The sequence below is a fragment of the Porites lutea genome, chromosome 14 (genome assembly GCF_958299795.1).
Source record: "Porites lutea chromosome 14, jaPorLute2.1, whole genome shotgun sequence".
NCBI lineage: Eukaryota > Metazoa > Cnidaria > Anthozoa > Scleractinia > Poritidae > Porites > Porites lutea.
Window position 1 is genome coordinate 11,878,880 of NC_133214.1, and position 22,255 is coordinate 11,901,134.

A 22,255-nucleotide genomic window follows, 5' to 3' on the forward strand; every position below is an offset into this window, starting at 1 on the left:
GCCGGGCAATTTTACTTTGAAAAGCGCTGGCCCGGAAAAACAAATCCACTCAGTATGGAAAATTGCAAAATTAACAGATAATGACAAACAAAATAGGGTACAGGATAGAAAGAAAAAAATCAAAAGTTTCGTAAAACCATGATTATAAAAAGGCTGATAGATGGCGGATCTAAGAGAGGAGCCTGGGGGTCAACCCAGACGTCAAGGGCGTTCAACATCGTTCATAGAGGGTCTCAATGGGGTTTTATCTTGGACGTTTGACGGGTAATTTTTTCTAACTATCACGGTTGACGGTTAAATTTTAGAGCATTTGACGGTTGACGGTTGTTAACTAGAAAGTCTGTCCAAGAAATTAAGAAATATTGATTTTTGTATAAAATAATCTTAACTTGGTGTCTTGGAGGTTGTCTTGGGCTTTCGCTTTTAAATTTCGAAATATTTTCAGATATAAGAAATGCAAGTTGTGTTTTTTAAGAAATGAAAGTGTGTTTTTAATTCAAGTTAATTTCTTCTTTGTTTTGTTTTTAATCTTGACTCATTAGCTATTTAAGCTAGGAGCCTAATAAGCTCCAGACCCTCGAGTATAAATAAAGTTTTCAGTTTCAGTTTTTATGGGAACTGAGTTTTCCAGTTTAGCCATTCTCAGTCAGGAGCCCGTAGGAAGATTGAAGGGCCTCTGCTCGCAGGGTACAAAGTCTGTGAAGATCAGCTGAAATAGTGAAATTTGAGATACCTTAATTAACACTTTCTGACGGTTGACGGTAAGAACTAGTCAACTTTTTGAAGGTTGACGTTAACCCCGGCATTGAGACCCTCTTTACAGGGACCAGGGTAACTCTCTCAGTTCCTGAACGAGGTTCCCCTTTGTTATCTCTAGCATCCAGCCGGACCCGTAGCCGGACCCTAGAAAAAAAAACTGTGGTACCCAGGGATGGCTCCTCCTTACTTGGGTAACAATAATGGTAACGAGCTGTCCAAACAAAGGTTGTCAAAACAAACGAAAGTGTTGTTCGAAATTCCCTGTTTACGTCGTCAGTTGAGATTCTAAAATACCAAGAGATTGGCTAGAGTTTGGCAGGGCGTCAAATATAAAGAGGGTCACTGTGTAGTAGCCTCCAACGCAGACGTTCCTTGGGGTTCGTCAAGAGTTGGTCGGACAGGAACGCGCGTGACGAACCCTAAGAACGTCTTCGCGGGAGTCTGAGGCTAACTGTGTGGTGACTGTAATGGTTCACACATTCAGCTACATTCAACAAATCATCGTTTTTGACAGTTTGCATCGTTTGGTGATTATAACATCATCGAAAAGGAGCTCCAGCATGTATCGAAGAAACTGTCGGTTGGGTTATAAAAAAACGTCGCGCGTAGCTTAAGGTTACAGTTAAGCCTCCTAACCTGTAGTCCATATTTGACTTTAAATCGTCCAGGACGTGGAGCACGGGAAAGAGGGCAAAGATTGTGCGCTGAAGGATATATAGACAGCGGTTCCTGAGTGAAATCGTTTTCAGGATCAGTTATTTCTTCGTCAAAGTAAGATTCAGTTATATCTCGAGACATATCGAGCCTGGTGGATGAAACCTGTTCAGTAACGCCATTTATTGCTTTTTTAAGCGCTTCGGTACCCAAAGATGCCATTTCATCAGCGTTTGGAAAGATTATCCCTGCACTGAAGAAGTATGAGGAACTCGCCTTACACTGCACGAACAGTTTCCACCTTATTATCAAATCTTCTTTTCCTGAAAAGAAACTGAGTACAGAAAAAAAGTCAGGTAGGCAGAAGTGGTGGAAAAAACTGAAAAACTTCCAAACCTGTAGGGCTTAAAATTCAAAATTTTTCAGTCAAATCTGTGAAAAGAATCGCTTCGGAGCAGGAACCGATGGGCTCCTGATCGGAGCAAATATATGACAAGAGAACAATTACGGCTTTGCCTCTCGCAGTGGTAAATTTAGGAACACTTTCCACGGTCCCAGCACTGTCAACCTGAATGGTCCTTTGTTTTCTGCCTGGAGAGAAATAAGAAACTTGACCTTCATCACGTTCTGAATGAAGGAGTAGCAGTACCGAAATTTAAATTAGATATTAGACTGAAACATTCCATTATGTTTTTAAGCTATATTTCATGATCACTTCCAGCTGTGATTATAAAAATCTGAAGAAAACAACGATAATTGAGGCAGCTATGAGTATAAGTCCACCATTTTCCAAAAAAAAGTACGGAAACATGTTTTCACTTTTTCGATGTGATGTTCGGCTTTTTTCGCTGTTTAAGACATTTTTGAGTCAAGAAAAGGAAAATACGAACTGAGGTTTGTTTAGCTGTCATTGTCTCCTCTTCCATTTAGTAAAATAATAAAAAAACGTTAATTTCGTTGGTCTTGATACAACTCATCCTCGGAGACCCAGGAGCAGTTAGTCGGGTCGATAAATATGTCCGTGGTGAAAATTTACTGTAATATCGATCTTACAGTAAACTTTCACCACGGACATTTTATCGACCCGACTAACTGCCCCTGGGTCTCCGAGGATGGATACAACTCTGTTTCCAGTTATTCATTTTGAGGAAACAAAAAGGTTTCTTACCTGAATAAAAGCAGACTCCGTCAAATGAGCTTAATGAGAAATATGAAGGTCGTGAAGCACATATTGTGGATTCTATTTCTTTTTATCGTAAAAGGTTAATTATTTAAGAGTTCCCTTATTATAATAGTATTTATTTCTTTTGAATGGCAGCTTATCATTCTCATTAATTTTGAATGTTTCTTTATTTACATGAATTTCTCATTTGCGGGAGCCTGAATTACCAGAGACACATGAAAACGACTCGTGATCAAATATTTACCGGGAATTAATATTTGCAAAAGTGTGGTTTAGAATAACAATAATTATAAAATAAATGATGTAGTTTATGACGGAAACTGTGGTGTCAAGGTAATTCGCAAGTATTAGGTCACTCAAGGACACACTATAACCACAAATTTTGCTCTTAAGTAAATTAAGGCACACGCTTTTTTGTACATTTCTTTGCAGACCCTACACAACTACTATAATGTGGTTGACCAATTCTATAATTTTTGCTCATTTAGGAAGCGCGAGCTTCGATCGTCCTGGATGTGAAAAACTGCAGAATTATAGGTTTAAATAGGGCAAGAACAAAACAAATTCTGTTCGAGGTCTGTATGATAAAAAAAGGCACACAGGAATGGTACTGTACATGTACATGTTTTCCTCAAACTGATAAAAAGTACATATTTGAAAGACTATATAAACCGTTATATAGACAAAAAACCGTTAACAGAAAAACCCATAAAACGGCCATAAATCGGCCGGTGGACCACGCAGGAGAGACGTAACACACATTTTAAGTAAGGTAAGCTGTTTTCTATTGAAATCCTTTCATTTTCGTAGGTTACAGAAACGATAGGTTTTTTCCCCATACAAACCCGTATGAATCCTTTTGAACGTTAGACAACAATGCCGATGCTCGCCGATGCTTGGTACACTAAAATGGCCGTCATTTATTGTTTTGGAACACCAATATGGCCGCCGTGACGTCATGTGAAAACGCTCTTTGGGGAGATTTTAGCCTGCTCCAGGCGTTCAGATAGTGGGGAGCGGTGCGAAGTAAAAAGGAGCGCGAAAAATAAAAGCGAGGTAGGAGGACCTCTCTCCTTAGTCTCCCTCCACTTTTCATCGCTTTCTTTACTTCGCACCGCTCTCCACATTCTGAACGATTGGAACAGGGTAGGAGTTTCTTGCAACAGCAAAAAAGCAACAGGTTTAGACTAGCAAAAGAACAACTTTGCACGTGCATCACGCTTTTTTGTCCATTTCTTAGCCGTTATGAATGACTTCGACATGAAACTTCCTAAGTTCACTCGCCAGCTTTATCGAGTAGGTGAGCACAACTCAAAAATTTTCTTTTTCTAAACCTAGATACGGTCATTTCCGATTCAACCCGGAAAAATTTCGCCAACATTTGACAAATTTAATGAGATCGATGAAGTTTGAACAGTGGGAATCCACTTTTTAAGTGACGTTTTGATTTGTTGTCATCCAGAAATTTTGCTACCATCGCAACGCAAGGTAACGACTTCTCCTCTCTTTTGTAATTTACTTAGGCCACGCCCACAATCCAGATATTTGTAACCGCATATACTTTTTAACATGAATCGACATTCAAGTCACCCAAACCGTTTCTTTTTTTTAATCTCCTCTCCGAGTGGTTTATTAGAGCCCTGTCCATACAAATCCAGTTAACAAATTATACATTTTCAAAAACGTTCGGATTCATGTGCATGGGGCCTTGGTAAACTGCTGTTCTGTTGGTGATAAACTAACAGTCATAATTGTTTTCTTGTACTGTTTACCCACACTCAGAGAGGATCAACCGTAACTAAACAAAAGACATGAGTTTTCAATGGCTTTTATGTGCTCTACTTGCCTTGTAAGTAGTCAGACTACAATAGAGTATGTTGCACATCAATTCTCTGGGTAGCATACGTTTATACCAGTTTCGTTTTGGTTTTTTTTTAAAGTAACGACAACCTTCCAAAGCAATCCTCCCTTCTTCAAAATGTTGGCATCCATTTAAGAGAAGTATTTACATGAATGTTGAACCTGTGATAAAGTATAAAATGCTGTCTTGCAGAGATTGTACATACATGGTTGCCACAGCTGTAACCTTGAAGAATTTTTCGGTGACCATTTCCTGACCTGTGGCAGCCATGACATACATGTAGAAGAGATGTGGGTTTATTATACTGCAATGTTTAACTGTTTGTAACACACAGGCTTCTTAAACAGTCATTTGTTTTGTCTAATTTTCCAGAAATGACACATAATCTGTCAATAACGCAAGCTCCTGTTCGCTTGTGAGGGGAATCTCTTTCTTGGGAAGTTCTGAAAAACGTAACAAAAAGAAAGACCGTTTATATTGTTTACTAATAGTGCCACGATGTGTGTTAAAACTGAAAATAAAAGATTAAAGGAGTACATGTTGGAAGGGCAAGTCAACTGAACTTGGATCTGAGCATATAACCTGTTTGTACTTGGGGCAAGATAAGACAGTGTGCTGGACAAAGTCGACAAATTACCATGTAAAATAAATCGAGGTGACACGACCTAGCAAGGCAAAGTGTTCTTCACGATGACACTGTTGCACACAGCTTGGTTCTTTGGGAGCCTGGACAGGGTAGAGCTGTCAGTGGCAGTCAAAAGTAAACATACATAGAGCAACTTTGACAAAACACACTGGCCTACAATTGGCACCAAAATAGTTGAGACACCATCCTCAAATGGGCTACTAGGGAGAATAATACAATCTGCAACCCTCCCCTTTTCTCTACATTCAAAGTTGGGGTGTTTGCTTTTTCTTAATGGTAGCTTGTACAGTGTAGCACAAGCTTGCTTGGGGGAGGGTGGTTGTGGGGAAGAGAAAGCTTCATTTTCCGTTTTGAAGTTGGGAAAAGTCACAAAGTTCCCTTAAAGGGCAGTGCCTCAACTAATTTTGTTGCCAATTGTTGTTACATTCCGCAAATGAGATTAAAGCAAGAATGCTACATAGACCATTCCATCAGGTTATCACCACTGACGTATTTCCTAAGGAGACTCAACCTGATACTGATTTTCAGGTGGAGAAAAAACCATAATGTTCGTTAAATTGAATCCGGGTTGGATAAAGTTAGCACTGAAATTCAAGGACTTTCCAGCACAGTCTGCAATTTTTAATGACTTTCAAGGACTTTCAAGGTGCATTTTCAAGGTGCATATGAACCATGTATCTTCCTAAATCCAAAAAACAGCTTTCAGGCATAAGTTTAAGTTTTTCACTCTATGTTTTTCACTCTTTTATGTATTTTAGACATGACTGTTGTTGTCCACACTACCTGTTTTCTTGGGAGTGATCATTCCTGTCACAGAATCATTTGTCCATCCACTTGAGACAGCAGCTAAAATAAAATCAACAGCAATCATTTTTTTAATACAGGAATTACCATAGTGATAGAGGGTTCAATATATCCTAGGCTGAAAATGGCAATGGAAGAAAAAAAATGGTAAAATAATTTAAAATTACTCTTGTTTTTAAAGAAAGGTGTACTTTTTCTTTTTGTTGAAGAAGCTGCAATAGTACAAAATGAAATCAAAACTGGAAAAAAAAGAAACTTTCTTTATACATAAATTAAGAAAAAACTTTTCTTTCATCTTTAAGTGCACAATCTGCAGAATTGTGCAAACAACTGGGTACTGCTAACTGCTGTGTTGCCTTTGTGAGAGTTCATTGTGTTAAGTCTTTTGTATTGCATTGCACAATTTGAAAACCACTAAACTGCCCTTGCTTTTCAATATTATAGTAGCCAATTTTTCAGTTTTGTAAGAAATGTTTTTGAGGTTTTCTTGAATTAAAGGTACATGTACATGGTCTTGGCAGTGACAGGGTTCATACAATTTTAATTTTCAGGTCAAAAATTCAAAGACACTTTTAGAGAGTTTATGCAGAAACACTACAAAACAAGAGCTTGAATTATATAAAGATGTTCAGGCCATGGACATGTGAGTTACCCTTGTGGTTCAATAATGAGGGAACAATATGAACGAAAAACAATTATAATAATTGTCAGACATATTTCATTTTAGCATAATAAATTACAATACTCTGTCTGAATTTTCACTCTCCACTTTAAAACTCAGTACTTTCTCCACCCTCAATAATTTACATGTTTCTTCAGAAAAAAATCATGGACTTTCAATTAAGAACCAAAAACCAGTTTCAAGTACTTTCAAATCCTTGAAATCAGACTCCCAAAATTCAAGGATTTTAAAGACGTTTACAAACCCCACAGCAAAAGGTTTAATTTACTTTTTTTTTTTAAACATACTAGGGCTTGAAATAACAGCCAGTCAATGGACAATGTCCGGTCAAAAAGAAGCTTTGTCCGGTAAAATCTTTGGATGACAGGAGGCTTTGTCCAGTCCTTTACGCTTCTAATGGACCAAAAATTGATTATTATAGAGATACATGCATTGTAATAAATATATTAATTGTCTGGCCACAAACGTGTTTTGTCTGAGCAAAAAATTTGACCAGACAACTTTACCAGTGCCAGCAGCAAAGTTATTTCAAGTCTTGTATACCATACATGAAATTTGTTTGTCTATAGGACACTGTTATCAAACTGATAATGAACTTACCACTGACAGCAGCCTCAGTTGATACCCCCATAAGAGAAGCCAGATCATCTGCTCTTATTGAAGTGTATGCATTTGAGACGAGATCGAAGACTCTCCTCTGAAGTTTCTCTAGATGACCCAAAATTGAAAGCAAAGATGTTAAAAGGCCATTTGCCACTTTCACCAGAAACAATTATTGTTTCTGAGATTGTTACTGGGGATGTGCAGGACAGCTACTGACCATTTCTCCCCTGGTCCTTGTAACAGTACCAGAAGTCTTTGCAAATGTTTACTCTGTCCAGGTTCCTTTTTGTTTGAAATGGTATGTGTGAAAAAAAAAAGTCCTGATAAACTGCTAGACTGTCCTCCAAATTACCTAGTATTAAATGTGCTTGTGATATAGAAGAATAATAATTTAACATTCTAAAGTGTTAAATCAAGACTTAACAAAGACCTTATTGCACATACCCCTCCATTATTAACAATACAGTGGAACTTTTCCTTATGGTAAACCTCCATACACCTCTCTATTTAATACAGACAGTTTTCTGGGATGCCAAATTTCACACAATCCCTACTTCTGTAATAAGGTCACGTAATATATCTCTAATTATTAGCTTTGTCCTTTTGGTGTCAGTATTTATCCTGCCACTCCTAGGTAAAGTTATGGCAAGGTTATGATAATTGTCACACTAACTTTGAAATCTGTGGATGAAGTTCTATATGTATAACTATTAAAATAAAACCCTCACTTGCTTGTTTATTGAATTTTTTGAGCAAATTTCTCCTAGGCCACTGTCAAGACTGAGAGGGTTACAGAAGCTTGACAATGCAGCTGTACAGTGAAGCCCATCTTCTCTATTTTTATGCTGCTTGTTATAAGTCTCAAACATAATAAATGGTGGTCTTGTGAACAAAAATTATTTCATACATGTAGTATCTATAATCTGTTTACACTGTACAGACCAACCCGTACGAAACTTGCAGCGCTGTACAGCGCCACAAAATCGCTGCAAAATAGCTGTACAGCTAAATTACAGCTGTTCAGCAGCCTTTTAGAAGCCAAACAGCAGCTTCATTCAAGTTGCAGCGGGATGCAAAAGCGCTGTGCAGCCTTTGAAGGCTCTTTGAAGCTCTCGGCAGCGGTTTAGCAGCGCAGTTGCCGACTTTCAAACGCTGCGAAGTAGCTGCAGTAACGCTACAATTCAGCTGCGGTCGATCTGACTTTCTTGAGCGCCAATAACATGAATCGCCAGATAAAGCCTTGGCACAGATTACGGCTTTTATAACGCGAAAACTTTGACTGTACCTCTAAGAAATGTGAGTAAGCTTGTGCGAAAAGAAGATCACTTATTGAATAAACCTCCAAATCCTAATGCTTTCGGAATAAAGATTTCAATAAATTTCATTCCGTGACCGGCGAGTGTGCGAATGTTATCGCTAATTCCCTGGAGACATTCTAGGCCGTAATCTAATTGGTCGGTCCTTTTGCATGAGATCCCATTACATCTGTGGACAAACACAGAACATTTGCGACCGTTGCATGAAAGGCGCAAACATTCTAAGTTTTTTTGCATCTAGTTCTGTTTCGAGATGGAAGTTCTGTTGAAGTTTTTGGATGGAACAGCTCAAACGTATTTGCAAACAACGCACTGAACAGTGACTTCTACGCTAAGTACTGACGAATCGAACCAGAGCAAGCAACACATATACAAGAATCTCAGCTGGGGTTCGCACTTACAAGATTCTTATACGCTCGTGGTAATGTTCGTTCCTTAGTCCACTGTAAAATTTAACGACGACCAAAGTAAAATTGGGTTGATTTCTTTCATGAAAAAAGTGTAGAAGATCGTGGATCATGGACGAAACGTCAAGGTGAGCAATGTCCAGCTTAGCCCGTTGCAACGAATCAAAATATCATTTGCCTAATGGCCGTGTAAACTTTATGTAGAACAATCGATGTTATTCTCTTTATTTTTAAAAAAGATAATTTTCAATGTCTGCATGTTAATGGATGGTCTTACATTCGGATGAGTGACCGTGATTGCTAAATATTTACAAAGCGAGACTGTTGCAGATTTGTTCTATGTCACGTGCTTTTGTAACGTGTACGCGTGGATACTAATAAAGTATAAGTTGCCTTTTTGACTTTCTAGTGGTTTTTACTCTGCTACTAAGCCGGTTTCCGGACTGCGTTGCGTGATGGCACTAATTTGCCAAACCGCATTATCGAATCAGGCAAATGCCATAATTCTTTGAATTTTTGTACACGTTTGCAGCTATTTGGCAGCGCTGACAGCGTTTTTGTGTGTCCTTTCCACCGCTGCTAAACCGCTGCTTATCGCTTTCAAACGGCTTCATAGCGCTGCCCCGAACAGCCAAAATTTGCGACTGCTGCAGCCAGCCTCTTTGCAGCTATTCTGCAGCGCTTCTTGAAGCCATTCTGCAGCGCTGCAACAGCGCTGCGCGTTTCGTACGGGAAGGCCTGTGAAACAGGGTCAAGAGATTGTCCCAATATTAATATAATTATTCCCCCACAGATTACCATCTTACCATCCCAAGACCATGGATAGCATACTAGGGATGCCTCTCATGCCTCGATGGATTTTTATGTCCCACTAAGTCAGACTGATTGACAGTACTATGAGAGTACTTACTACTGACTCTGAGTATCATTGAGTCACAGTACTACGGAAGTACTATGGACGTGCTATGAGACCTTATCGGACAAGGTCCAACCATTTGAAGACATGAAATGTGCAATTGAGTTCCTTAACATTTATCTGTTGGATAGTGATTTTTCCTGTGGATAGACTGCTACATTTATCCAATGTTTGAACAATTCAGCTCTAAAGTATGGTTCTATAAAACTGAGCAACATCTTTGCAAGTGTTTTCTCGACAAATACACGTAAATAATGAATGTGGATGGTATCCCATTAGGGCAGACAATGAGTAAGCTATTATTTTTTTAAGTACAAATAATCCTTTTATAGTATTTTTTTTATATACAAAAACGTGGAAAAGTAAAGTAATAGCAATTAAACTGTCAATGTGAAACTTAATACATTTTGTACAGTTGAACCTCTGTTAAGTGACCAGCCTCAGGGTACTGGCAACTGACTGCTTAATGGAAGTTGGCTGCTCAATAGAGGCTTGTCATAAAGCAGCATAATCTTTAGCAAAAAAATCCCTTTATTTTGATACAAACATGTGACGGAAGAAGTATTACTGGTCCACAATCAGTCATCACCTTCTATCTGGAACTGTATTTTTCTTCATCACATTCCTAAAATGAAGCCAAACTAAGTGTATCAAACACTTGATGGTTGCTTAATAGAGGTGATAACAATGGGAGAACCCTCATTAAGATGGCCAAAAATATGCCGCAGCCACTAAATAGAGGTTTAACTTTCCATTCTTTTCTACAATTATTTTGCGCCTTTAATTATTGGCCGCTTATCCATGCTTAATAGAGGGTGGCTACTCAATAGGTGACTGCTTAATGGAGTTTCAACTGTACATTTACTCTGAAGATACAAATCCCTTTTAGGACATGTACTGTACCAGTATCTTACCTTGCAGTGCTGTAATTATTGGCTTGATCAGTGGCGACCATTCTTCTTTAAGAGCACCATAGATTGAAGGGAAGTCTCTTTTCCACATATGACATCCAATATTCCAAAGTTTTCCAAGTTCAGGTGTTGACTTAAGAAGTAAATTAGTAGAAAACTAGCTTTAACTAAAAGCAAAGAGGTTTTGCTCAAAATTGAGATTTTTGTTTCACCTTGATCCTGATATTTTGTCTGCAGAGCTTTCAAACTACAGCAGATGCCCAAATACTCAATTGACCAATTTTTCAAAATGTGGATAGCGCTATCCACTAGATAAAATAATTATTAATCCCATTCAGAGGATAACATGCTCAGTTTCCTTATCTGCCCTGGATGCCTTATCTGCTGGATGCCCAACAGGGATAGGCATTGTGGGTACAATCCATTCACAGGTTAGACCAGTATTTAACCTGTTAGGGATGGATTTTTCCCAGAGTTCTTACCCTGGTAACCAGAGGTTTAATAGATCAGTGTCACAACTGTATGTCCAACATGAGCTGTCCTCCCGTACCCCATTCTACAAAGCCTTCAGAATATACAATCTAGGGTTGGCACTTCCAGAGATATTTACATCATTACCCAGTGGTTTACATCCCACGGGAGCCAGATTAGAGAAAGAGATGTAAGATAGGGCCTTTGGTATTTCATCCTCATCTAAGAATACTAGAAAGTCTGAGCATTTGCATTCTGAGAAAAGACAGCACTTTCCTGTTAGTTATGCATCTGTCAATTCCACCTGCGCCCTGACCCCGGGCATTAGCATTTTTTTTGCCTTGGATGGCAAATTGCTGGGGGTGGGGACTCTTGAGCTGTCAAATCCCCTGGGGTGGGGACGAAAAAAGAGGGCAAATGCCCCATCCTCCGTCAAGACTGCAACATTTTTCATTGATCGCACAGTCAAATAGTGCCATTTAAAGCATTTTAATGTGTGATTTTTGTTTCAATGAACGTCTAAATATGAAAGGATGTTCTTCAAATAATATCAACAGAAATTTGATTCAATAACCAAAAAACGTTGATTCACATCGATAGCTCCAATTTTGCTACGTAATTCTGGCTTGATAAGCGATGAATGTATGCATACATACATGTAAAATCGAGAACATGCCTTTACAACCCTCTACAATTTATTCCTGTCCTTGACAGATGACAATCTGCTTTTTTTCCAGTAAAATCTTCTGTGTAGTTATATTCTGATAGGAAACCGCCTGTGTGTCAAAAGCTCAGGGCCCGAATGGCCCGGCCCCCAGGTAGTGCAAAATTTGCAAATGCCCCACCCCCGGGACTGACAAGGCAGGCAAATGCCCCGCAGTGGCCTGGTGGGGGGGGGGGGGGGGTGGAGGGTTGCTGGGCACAGGTACGGAACTGACTGATTCATTATTTACAACTTGAATGGTGGTCCAGCTTGTAGTGGAGCCTAGGCCTACTACTCTGAAGTCTGGTACTCTACCAATAATAATCTAACCTATTGGCAGTTAAAATGAACCTTGGTTTTGTATGATGAACCCTTTACTCACCACTTTGATCTCCTCAGGAGTTCTTTTCCATAAAAACTTAGCATTGCACCTAAAAAGAAACCTTTAGAATCAGCGTATTTCACAGATTCTAGATTCTGTTTCCGGATTTCATGTTTAGGGTTACAGGGGTTTTCAGCGACACTGCTGAAAGGCAGGGTATTCTAGTTACTCACTAATTCTTGTATACTCACGTATCATTCTGAAAAAGATAGACTGCTAATAGCTGTGAATAAACTTCTCCTGAAGCATTACCCTGAAATAACCAGGAAGTAGAAAGTTAAGAACTGCAATATCAAAAGTTATAAAAACAAGAACAGTTTTAAGCTTGTATATATTGTAATGTACTGTCAGAGTGAAACCAAAGCTAAAATCAATCAATGGATCATGATTTTAGAAAAAGGAATACGTGAGGAAAAACAAGAAAGAATGTATCATTTTCACTGAAAAGAAATCTACACTTCACTTACATCCAATTCCATCTGCTCACAGGTTGAACAAAGGTCATCGAAGTTTATGTCTTCAGTAATGTCCGCCATTTTGGATCGTCTGGTAGGTAGGTACTTCATATATGATTTATTATAGGAATCATATCTGAAGTACCTACCTTCTAGTAGTGAAAGCGCGGGCTCAATCTCCATGCAGGCCTTCTCCGAATGTTGACAATCCGAAGGCACGAGGAGGCACGAAGATTTGAACGAAAATCGACAAGAGAGGGTCTATGATAAGCAGTAGGAAATGAACCGCTCCATTTCTCGTTTGAGTGGGATAGTAAGCACACTTACTCGAGGTTTCCGCTCTACAGCGTTCGTAGCGATGCCGATCAAGGTAAGATCGTTTGCTATATTGGTATATCCCCAGTTTCTTTCTAATGCAAGTATTGGGGCTGCACAGAACTTCTTCACGGTAACACGATGCATGAAAGGTGAATATGTAGTGACCAGAGTGAACTATCAAGACCGCGTATGCAGTCACGGAAGAAGTTTATTTCAGTATTAGAGAGCGCCCTTTTGCGAAGTGACGTTTGATTCTTTTAAGCACAAGGCATCATTAATTCTGACAGCTGTAGAATTCTTGATCAATACCCTCCAAAATTTATTTCAGATCAATAACGTGAACATGAACATGTGCTAGCTCAAATTTTAAGATGTGGGTCCATAATTATGCTGTTTCATGACTAAGGCATTTTCAGGCTACTGCATTTAATATGCAAACTCCCCAGAATTTGATACTGTTCGATATGAAAATGTAATTTATATGTTGAGTTGAAATGCAGAACATAGAAGATTATATAGTTATACCTTTTGTCTGTGAACATTGTGTTCAGGGGTTTCATTAAGAATTGCAGAAGCGGGAGAATAGTGTAAAGTAACAGGAGAATATTTTGAAAGAGCGAAGCTTTTTCCCGGAAAGAGCTTGAAAACGAGCCTGGAAATTTTGCGTTTTAGACCCTGCAGAGATGGCTTCTCCTTTTGTCTGATAGCAAATGTTATTTCTCATAGCTGTCGAACAAAAAACACTGCATACTTCTAGATGGTTTCAAAACACTTTTTCTTCGAATTAGGCCATCCCCACCTTTTTTTTTTAGTTTAGTGACGAATGCGTTTCCTGATATTTGGTCGGTCGGTCGGTCGGAATGAAAAAAAAAACCTTAAAAAAAATCACAAGAAGTCTCGGAATAGGAGGCCCTGGTACTTCAGGATGACGTTAAAAGTTAACACTTATATTTGGATTAACAAAATGCACAATATACTGTAAAAAATGTTCCTGTTTTTGTTCCAGTTTTTCTCAATGCTATTACTATGCTCATTTTTCAGGCCAAAAGAATTATTTCAAGTGAAAAATGGTTTAACTACGTCGTTACTTCTTTTTTTTTTTCGAAAATGCCAAAAATTTGGGTCGGTTGGACGACACTGAACGGAGAAAAAAAAGAGGATGGCCTTAACAGGCATATAATTATTGTTAAATTATGAGCGACTTCTAACCCTGTTACACACTCCTAGAGTTGTGACATGTGGCTTTATCTTATTAAATACCAAACATACCTAAGAGTGAAAATAAAATTATTCTCAATGCATTTTAACTTCAATTCAATATTTTTAGGAATGTTTTCAATAGTGAAAGCACGAGACGTGAGAAACTCTTCCCGCCTCTGTCTGTGACACATGTGCTTGCGCGAGATGGAACACAACATTAAACAAATTTGCTCGCAGCACAAAACTTTGCCTGTCTGGTTTAATCAAAGGCGACCCAGACGTAGTATTTGTCACTGAATGAATACTATTAATATTCACAGGAACAAAATAGGACAAGTCGTCGAAACTAGTCCAAAAGTCAAAATATAACAAAACAAAGCTAAGATACCTTTAACTGAACGTGTCCTTGTCTTCCCTGGCCGATTAAAGTGGCATGTTGTCGAGCACAGTTTATGCGGCAAGTTTATGCACATTTGTAAGATTTGAGACAATGATCTGACATAGTATCAGGTCGGAACAGAAATTTAAAAAGCCTTTAGATATATTTTGTAGAAAGAAAATGTTCCGAAGAATATTTATGCGTAGTTATAAATTTGGCTGTAGAAAGAAAACTTCTTGTCTTCAGTTCATCTTTGAAAAAAGCAAACACTGGGAGGCCGGCTTAAAAACATAAACTTAAGCTTTAAGACTCAGGAATTTTAGAAAAACTTGAATACTTGTCTTCCTGAATGAAAGTTGTTGTCTCTGTAAATGTTTCACTGAGTTATGTTTCTTTTATTGATTGTTAGCAGTCTCTCTTGCAATTTTAATCACTGTGCCGTTTGTTTTCAGTTGTTCATGACATCGTCTGCAGGAGTACTCAAAATTAATGCTGTTCGTATCAAATGCTTTTTAAGATTACACATCGTTATAAAACCATTAAATAATTAAAAAAAAAACATAATACTATGTTGAAACGTTAAACTCTATTAATGTTCACTGCAAATTTGGTGCTTGTCAAAAGGGAGAACTGGCTGGCCGTCAAGGTGACTGATTTTGGAAATTTTTTGAACGGTTTCACGAAAAGCCCATGACTGATCTTCCTGAATATTGACTTAGTGCAATTTGTCTTGAAAAACTGTGAAATACTGCATTCTGTCTGAGGTCTGTATGACAAATAGTACTGTTTCACCTCAGATGTGATGTATAAAAAGCATAAAAGGTTGTTTTATACACCCCCAGATTTGTTGGCAAGATTTTGTAAAGTAAACTTGTCAAAAGCAAAAAATTCGGCCTGATTTGTTTTGCAGGCCTAATCTACTGTGATCAAGAGCCATTATGGCTCTTGAATGTGATTGAAGATGATTGCTACAATGTATTTTTTGGGTGTACATATAACTAGGCTATCAACTCAATGTAAGATGTTTCACTCTAAAATCACTTAGCCTTTTCCTCTAAAGTCACATGAATGTACCCTTAAGTTAACTGATTTGTGGATTACAAGTTTATTGTTTGATTTAAACCAGGGCTCAAAGTTTAAATTTGAGTTTGGGAGCACTTGTGCTACCAGATGTAAATTTTTAGGCGCACTGCCGAAATTTTAGGCGCACAGCTGAAAATTTTAGGAGCACAGCTTATAATGTTAGGAGCATCAATTTCAAAAGAAAAGTAAAAAGCGTAATAGTGCCGCGTTTATTTGTCATCTTCAGTTTGTTACTTTTACTTCAGTCCCGTGATTGATAAAACACAGCCGATTTGCTACGCAGTAATACCGTTGTAATTTTTAATACTAATTTCTCTTTTTAACAGTACAGTTGTGACTAAAGAAAACTTACACTTGAAAAACAATTCAAAACTGACAACAGTGAGTGTGTCAAACAAGAATGAAATTTAATCTTTAATGAATTTGTTAAATGTGCAATGACTTACATGTAACTGGAATACGACTTAAAAAACTTTCTTACCTGGAAAAAAAGGCTCTTAATCTGCAATGTTTTTGTTTTGATTGACGTTAAAACTGAACGTTCGACATGATTGTCCATTGTGCAAAAAGTATGTGTTTCGTTCGTAGCATATATTTGCATGTGCCAGTGGTGTTTATTACAAAACAGAAGAGTCTGGGATGGAGTAAAACATCGAAACAAAAAAGAACATTTGAGTTCGTAGAATCCATTGGGAGAAAAGACCAATTAAACATTCACCGTCTTTCTAGTTTGAGTTTGTAAGTATAGTCGGAAGTAAGTCAGTCGCACTGTGCTTTGAGTTTTACGGCGCACAGGTGCGATTACACATGAATTTTTAGGCGCACAACCAAAAATCCAGTCGCATATGTTACCAGTTAGTCGCTAACTTTGAGCCCTGTAAACCATAAGTTTATTAATGGCAGCTTCGCTTTTAGCCCTGGCTAAATCTATACATTAGTAATCTGATACTCTGTCATTCATATACGGTAAACATCGCCAAATTTATTTCCATAGCAGTTCACAACAAAGTCGTTCTTTTTATTCATAAAGGTACTTGATTCTTATCGCTTAAACTTTTCTTGTCATAACTTTGCTACTATGATTTGTTCATCATGTGCTTTATTTTGTTTCACGTTTTGTTGCATTGGTTTTTATTCGTTAATAATTTTTCGTATGCAAATAAAAAAGTGTCAAGCATACAGTCAACTCTCCATGCCTCAGCAAACTGTCAAATATTTTACACATGCCCTGTTAGTTTTGTTGGGCTTAAAACTGGTAGCGTTTAAATAAGATCAACGTATCCACGTCTGATTCGTCTCAACAAAAAATAGCCATACTTCATTGAAATTTAACCAGAGAATTATGCATAGTAGGCGGAGAATTCTCCAATCTGCGATGCTTAATGAAACCCCTGGCAGGATTTTCATTGAGAATTCTAGTAGCAGGAGAAAGATGTAACGTCACAGGATAATACGGTATTTTATTTTGAAAGAGACTCCACATCTGAATAAAAATAGTCATAGGCTACCGAACGTTAGCTGGAGAATTCAGCATAGTAAATGGACAGTTCTCCAATCTCTGATGCCTAATAAACATTTTCTGGGTCATAGCTTTTCGGGTCTTAGTTTTCCAGAACTTAAGTCTTAGGTCATAGGTCTTTGGTCTTTAATAGTTTTCTGGACAACCGGGGAGGTTACAAATGTAGGTGAGGTTGGTGCTAAAAAGAAAGTCGTCTATGATATGACAGGTTGGTGATAAGCTTCCATCTGTTCAAGTCATGGAGGGAACTCCAAATAGCAAAGTCAACATTGCAGAGTTGTTTGCTGGTAAGAAAGGAGTTCTGTTTGCTGTGCCAGGAGCCTTTACTCCAGGCTGCTCAAAGGTTTGTTGAAAGTTATGATAAAATGTGATTATGTTTTGTTTAGTAGAATTCAGCATTAGAAGAAGGGAAATTAGAAAGACTTTTCCATACTTACGTGTAGAATAGAGCAAAAAAATAAGAAAATGAAACAAAGATTTCATTGGAATCACTCAGACTAGCAGTAGCAATGGCTTCCTTGACTCTGTGCTTGATGGTGTTGTTTTCATTACATACATTGATGAGAATGCCAGATCCCTTTGTACCTGGATCAAAGAAATACCAGCCCCATGACACTTCTGCTGTTTTCGAGCACTTCCAGGCAACGGGTCACAACATCAACCCACACAAATTAGTCATGTTAGACTGTCATTGCTATATTTTGGGGAGCGGGTGCGTTGTGGAAAGTTGTTTCTTGTTTCAAAAGGCTAACTTGCCTATTTTTATCCATAATGGTAGAAGTTAATAAGTTAAAAATGAGCAGTTAGCAGACCGATGAACCCCCATTATGGGCGTCTGGAATTATGTTTACCAAAGCTCATGCTTTTTCAGAAATAGTTTCTGATTAAAAACATTAATTTTTTTACTTTCTTGACTGTTTTCTTTGATTGAGAAAAGAACAAAAAAGCTTATGTATAGTAAATGGAATGAATTCAAATTTATTTGTTCTTTGTCCTAAAAACAGACCCATCTGCCAGGATATGTAGATGATTTTGACAAATTTAAGGCAAGTAATGACAGTATGAACTTATTTGTTTTTTGATCCCATAATGTATTTGATTATGTTCAAAGGTGTCATGGATATGTATCCCAAATAAAAAATTATTATACACTGTACTCACTATTTGTCTTCTCATTGGCTCAGAAGAGCCTTACAGTTAATTTTGGAAATCGGTGCAACCTACAGAGTACACTGTTGTTAGTTATCTGCTAGCAGATAACTAACTAATCTGCTATTCTGTAGATTCTGTGCGCAATGCATGATTTTTTCTTGTAAGAGAAATGTGAAAGTGTGCTCTGTGCTATGGTGCATTATTTTGTTGTAATTTTCTACAAAACATAATTTATATAATAAAACATTATTATAAGATTTGGTTTTTGTGATCTGCAGAATAATCAGTGCCTTGCTTAATTGTTTCAAAAAAGCTTATCCAATAATTGAATGTATATCTCTTTGTTTTGCAGGCCAAGGGAGTAGAAGTTCTTGCTTGCATTTCTGTCAATGATCCTTTTGTAATGGCAGCATGGGGAGAGGCGCACAAGTGTGAAGGCAAGGTTTGTGTTTAGTAAAGTTTTAATATTGAAAAGTTACAATACTGTACCTCATATACAGTGTAAACTACTTGCAAAACAACTTTCAAATGATCTATACTTTGAAAAAAAATCATACTCAAAATTTAATCCTCCAATAATATTTTTAATCATCCAAAAATGCAATGGACTAAAGTTGATGGACTGGAAATTTTTTTAGTACACTGTAAAACTTTAAAGTACATTTTTCAGAGATGCCTTTTTGTATACATTATAGGTCAAAATTAAATTCAGGTTGAAATTTTTTACCTATCCCTAAGTATTCATGAATAAGGGCCACATGTAACCCAGGCCCTGTGATAGTATCACAGTATGGTTCCTGTAAAATTACAGTATTATTTTGAATGGGGTGAAAATATGATCCTAAAATTTGTAGGAAATACTAAATAAAGTTCAGTGGAACTTACTCTGCATTAGTTGTTGTTGTCCTTAAAGCTCAAATGAAGTTTTGTGATAATTTCCTCAAATTCACCATCCATACCAGGTAGGAGGCATGAGATGGCATCTCAGCTGCCCTGCTCCAGCTCTCCAACGCAATTTTTTTCCACAAAATTCGAACTCCAACGGTAAAATTAAATAAACATGCTAGGATTGTAGAAGTAGGATAGCATCAGATGTAGAAATCAATGAAGCTTTCCCAAAATAAATCCAGTAGACTTTGGCAAACTTGAAGGGTATAATCCAAAAAGGGCCTAAACTACTTGCGCCAAAGTGAACAATAGCCCCCAAGAAAATGTATATTTTCCAGCAGGGGAGGCTAACTTTTGGGCAAGTCATTTATCTGTTCCTAGAAAGGTCTCCCCGGGACACCCGGGATGGATTTGATTTGTACGGAGCCCAGGCCTCATTTGCTTGGCCGAGTGTTGATCTGGCTCAGCCACTTAAGTAATTTCAGCCTTTTTGGATTATATCTTTCAAGTTTGTCAAAGTCTGCTGGATTCGTTTCTCTAGCTGGGAAAGCGTCATCGGTTTCTATATCTGATGCTATCCTATAAATTTTTCTATGACCCTAGCATGTTTACCGTATTTACCGTTGGGGTTCTAATTTCGTGGAAACAGTTGTGTTGGAAAGGGAGCATAGTAGCCGAGGTGCCATATTGTGTCTCCTACCTTGTGTATTATGATATTGTGTAGAGGGTGAATTTGAAAAAATTATGACGAAACTTCGTTTGAGCTTGAAGGACAACAACAACAACTAACTGCAGTGTAAGTTCCATTTGGCTTTTATCTAGTATTTCCTTCAAATTTTAGGATCGTATTTTTACACCATACAAACACTGTCATTTTACCGGAACCGTACTGTGGTACGATCACAGAGCCTGACCAGGTTACCCGTTATTAGGACTAGGACACAAAGGAAATTGAGAATCAACCTAGGTTAATATTATTTAACCTGAATTTAATTTTGACTTGTAACATAAATACATGATAAACTCTACAGACCAGAAATATGGCCCTTAAATAAATTTTAATTTTTTTTCTTCAGAAGAATGAGTTCTCCCCAAAAAGTTCTTTAAGACCAGTTTGTAACTATCCTTTTCACAGACCCTCTATTATTATTATTATTATTATTGTTATTATTATTATTGTCAAGTGTGCATTTGAAAATAAAAACAGCAGGGAATTTATTGACCACTAGTGCAAGGAGAAAATTACAAACCCTCTATTTTCTCTCCAGAGACCATCGAGCGCACGTATGTAAATAAAAACCACGGGGAATTTGCATGCTCGTCGATTTTTGAAAAGGAAAAGAAAACGTCTGCATACAGGCTAGTATTTTAACCAACAAAATCTTTGGAGCAGAAAATTGTCAAACTTTGAAGAGGTCTTTATAATAATTACTTCCTGCTACAACAAAAGTACCATGAAAAACACAAAAGTTTTCTGGCACCAATCAGCAGCCAGAACAGCTGTGACCATTTGGAACTTTGTCCCTGGGGGCTCTTCTCGCCGTTCTTTACTTTTCTTTGTGCCATATTTTTCCACCCGTTTAGACTTTCCCTCGCCCCCTTTATCTGCCCCTGGGTCTCTGAGGATGATAGAGGCTATAATTTCTATTTGGCTTGGTTTTTTTTGTGTTAGATACGCATGTTGGCTGACACAGCAGGTGAATTTACAAAGGTTTGTGTTGCTTTTCAAATGCTTATATTCCATATGCTCAACCTAATTCGAGGATCATTTCCACTTTCAAATCAAATTTTAAAAATGTGCCATTAATTCAAGATAAAGAAATCCTTTATTTTTATGGATAATTTTTGATAAAATTGCCATCTAAAATGTACCGGCTCACTCAAGTTTTGAAAAATTCTATTGTTTATTTTATAGCTTCTTAGTTGAATTTCACAACTTCTCATATCACCTCGTGTTTACTGCTATTTCTAGAAAGGTTGTCAGAAATAATGTGCACGCAACAATCCCAAAAGGTAAACATGGGATATGATCAATACACTGTTGCTGACACTGACAGAAGCTGTCTAATCTACTTTCGTTGCTTCCCTTTAGCACTCGCAAACATACGTCCATGGTCTCTCGTGCCATTCTTTCAAAAAAACAAGTGAAAAACAGTGAACTCAAAACCACCCACAATACCTTTTGGGATTGTCATGTGCACTTTTTCTGACAACATTTCTCAAAATAGCTGTATATGAGGTGAACCAGGCTCGGCTTGTGCCTTGTTTCTTCCTAAGAAGAAGACGGGCTGACCTGCTTGCCAAGATCACGGTTGTTCGAGCTGAGAACTGTGTGAGCAGGATGGCTGACCTCATATAAACAGGCTGTAAGAGAGCAGTATTCCCCAGGGAATGTATTTGATGATTATCCCAGGGATAGGTGGGTGGGCAGTCACACAAGCACCTGTCAAAAGCTTGCACTTAGAAAAGAAGACCCCTATCAAAAATGAAGGTGTTTCTAGGAGAGTCCTGGTGTGTGTTAGGGTGGGGGATGGGTGGCTGGTGTCATGTAAGTGGGAGGGGGGCTGAGAGATTTAGGACTCATTTTCCACACCCTTGCTGCTAAAAACCTGTTCAGATGGTGTAGTTCCAGAAAATATGCATTCCCCCCCCCCCCCCCCTGCAGAGGGCACGTTTGCTTTAGACCCCCATTGCCCTGGAACTTCCATTCCAGGGAGTGCTTGTCATACCCCCAATTTCCATCATTTTTCGACTTGATTGGGTACCCTCTGGAAAGAATATTTGTGTCAAAAATGTTGTTGCACTATATTATTTTGCGAACTTATTTTTTTCTGCGATAAAATGAGAAAAAAGCTTTTCATTCATGTTAATACGGTGTCTAATAATCTCAAGGACGTTCTTAGCTAATAATTAACCATAGAGGCTATACCTTTACCTTGCACTGCTTTCTACACGAATAATGT

General features: G+C 38.0%; 2 protein-coding genes across 2 annotated transcripts in view; one reads left to right on the forward strand and one right to left on the reverse strand.

Moving 5' to 3' along the window:
- Window positions 1-3,357: 3,357 nt before the first annotated feature.
- LOC140924752 (COP9 signalosome complex subunit 8-like) lies at window positions 3,358-12,879 on the reverse strand. The gene is made up of 7 exons (XM_073374759.1): window positions 12,766-12,879; window positions 12,490-12,551; window positions 12,299-12,347; window positions 10,746-10,875; window positions 7,190-7,297; window positions 5,887-5,949; window positions 3,358-4,900 (listed from the first exon to the last, which is right to left on the reverse strand). The coding sequence occupies exons 1-7, from the start codon at window positions 12,862-12,864 to the stop codon at window positions 4,818-4,820; spliced, it is 594 nt and encodes a 197-aa protein (XP_073230860.1). The 5' UTR covers window positions 12,865-12,879; the 3' UTR covers window positions 3,358-4,817.
- A 40-nt stretch (window positions 12,880-12,919) lies between these two features.
- LOC140924279 (peroxiredoxin-5, mitochondrial-like) overlaps window positions 12,920-22,255 on the forward strand; it is a 14,121-nt gene continuing 4,785 nt past the window's right edge. Inside the window, exons 1-5 of the mRNA XM_073374312.1 lie at window positions 12,920-13,123; window positions 17,461-17,595; window positions 18,257-18,298; window positions 18,757-18,846; window positions 20,965-21,003. Of these exons, the coding sequence (XP_073230413.1) occupies window positions 13,034-13,123; window positions 17,461-17,595; window positions 18,257-18,298; window positions 18,757-18,846; window positions 20,965-21,003 (396 nt within the window). The 5' untranslated portion in view covers window positions 12,920-13,033. The remainder of the gene's footprint in view (window positions 13,124-17,460; window positions 17,596-18,256; window positions 18,299-18,756; window positions 18,847-20,964; window positions 21,004-22,255) is intronic.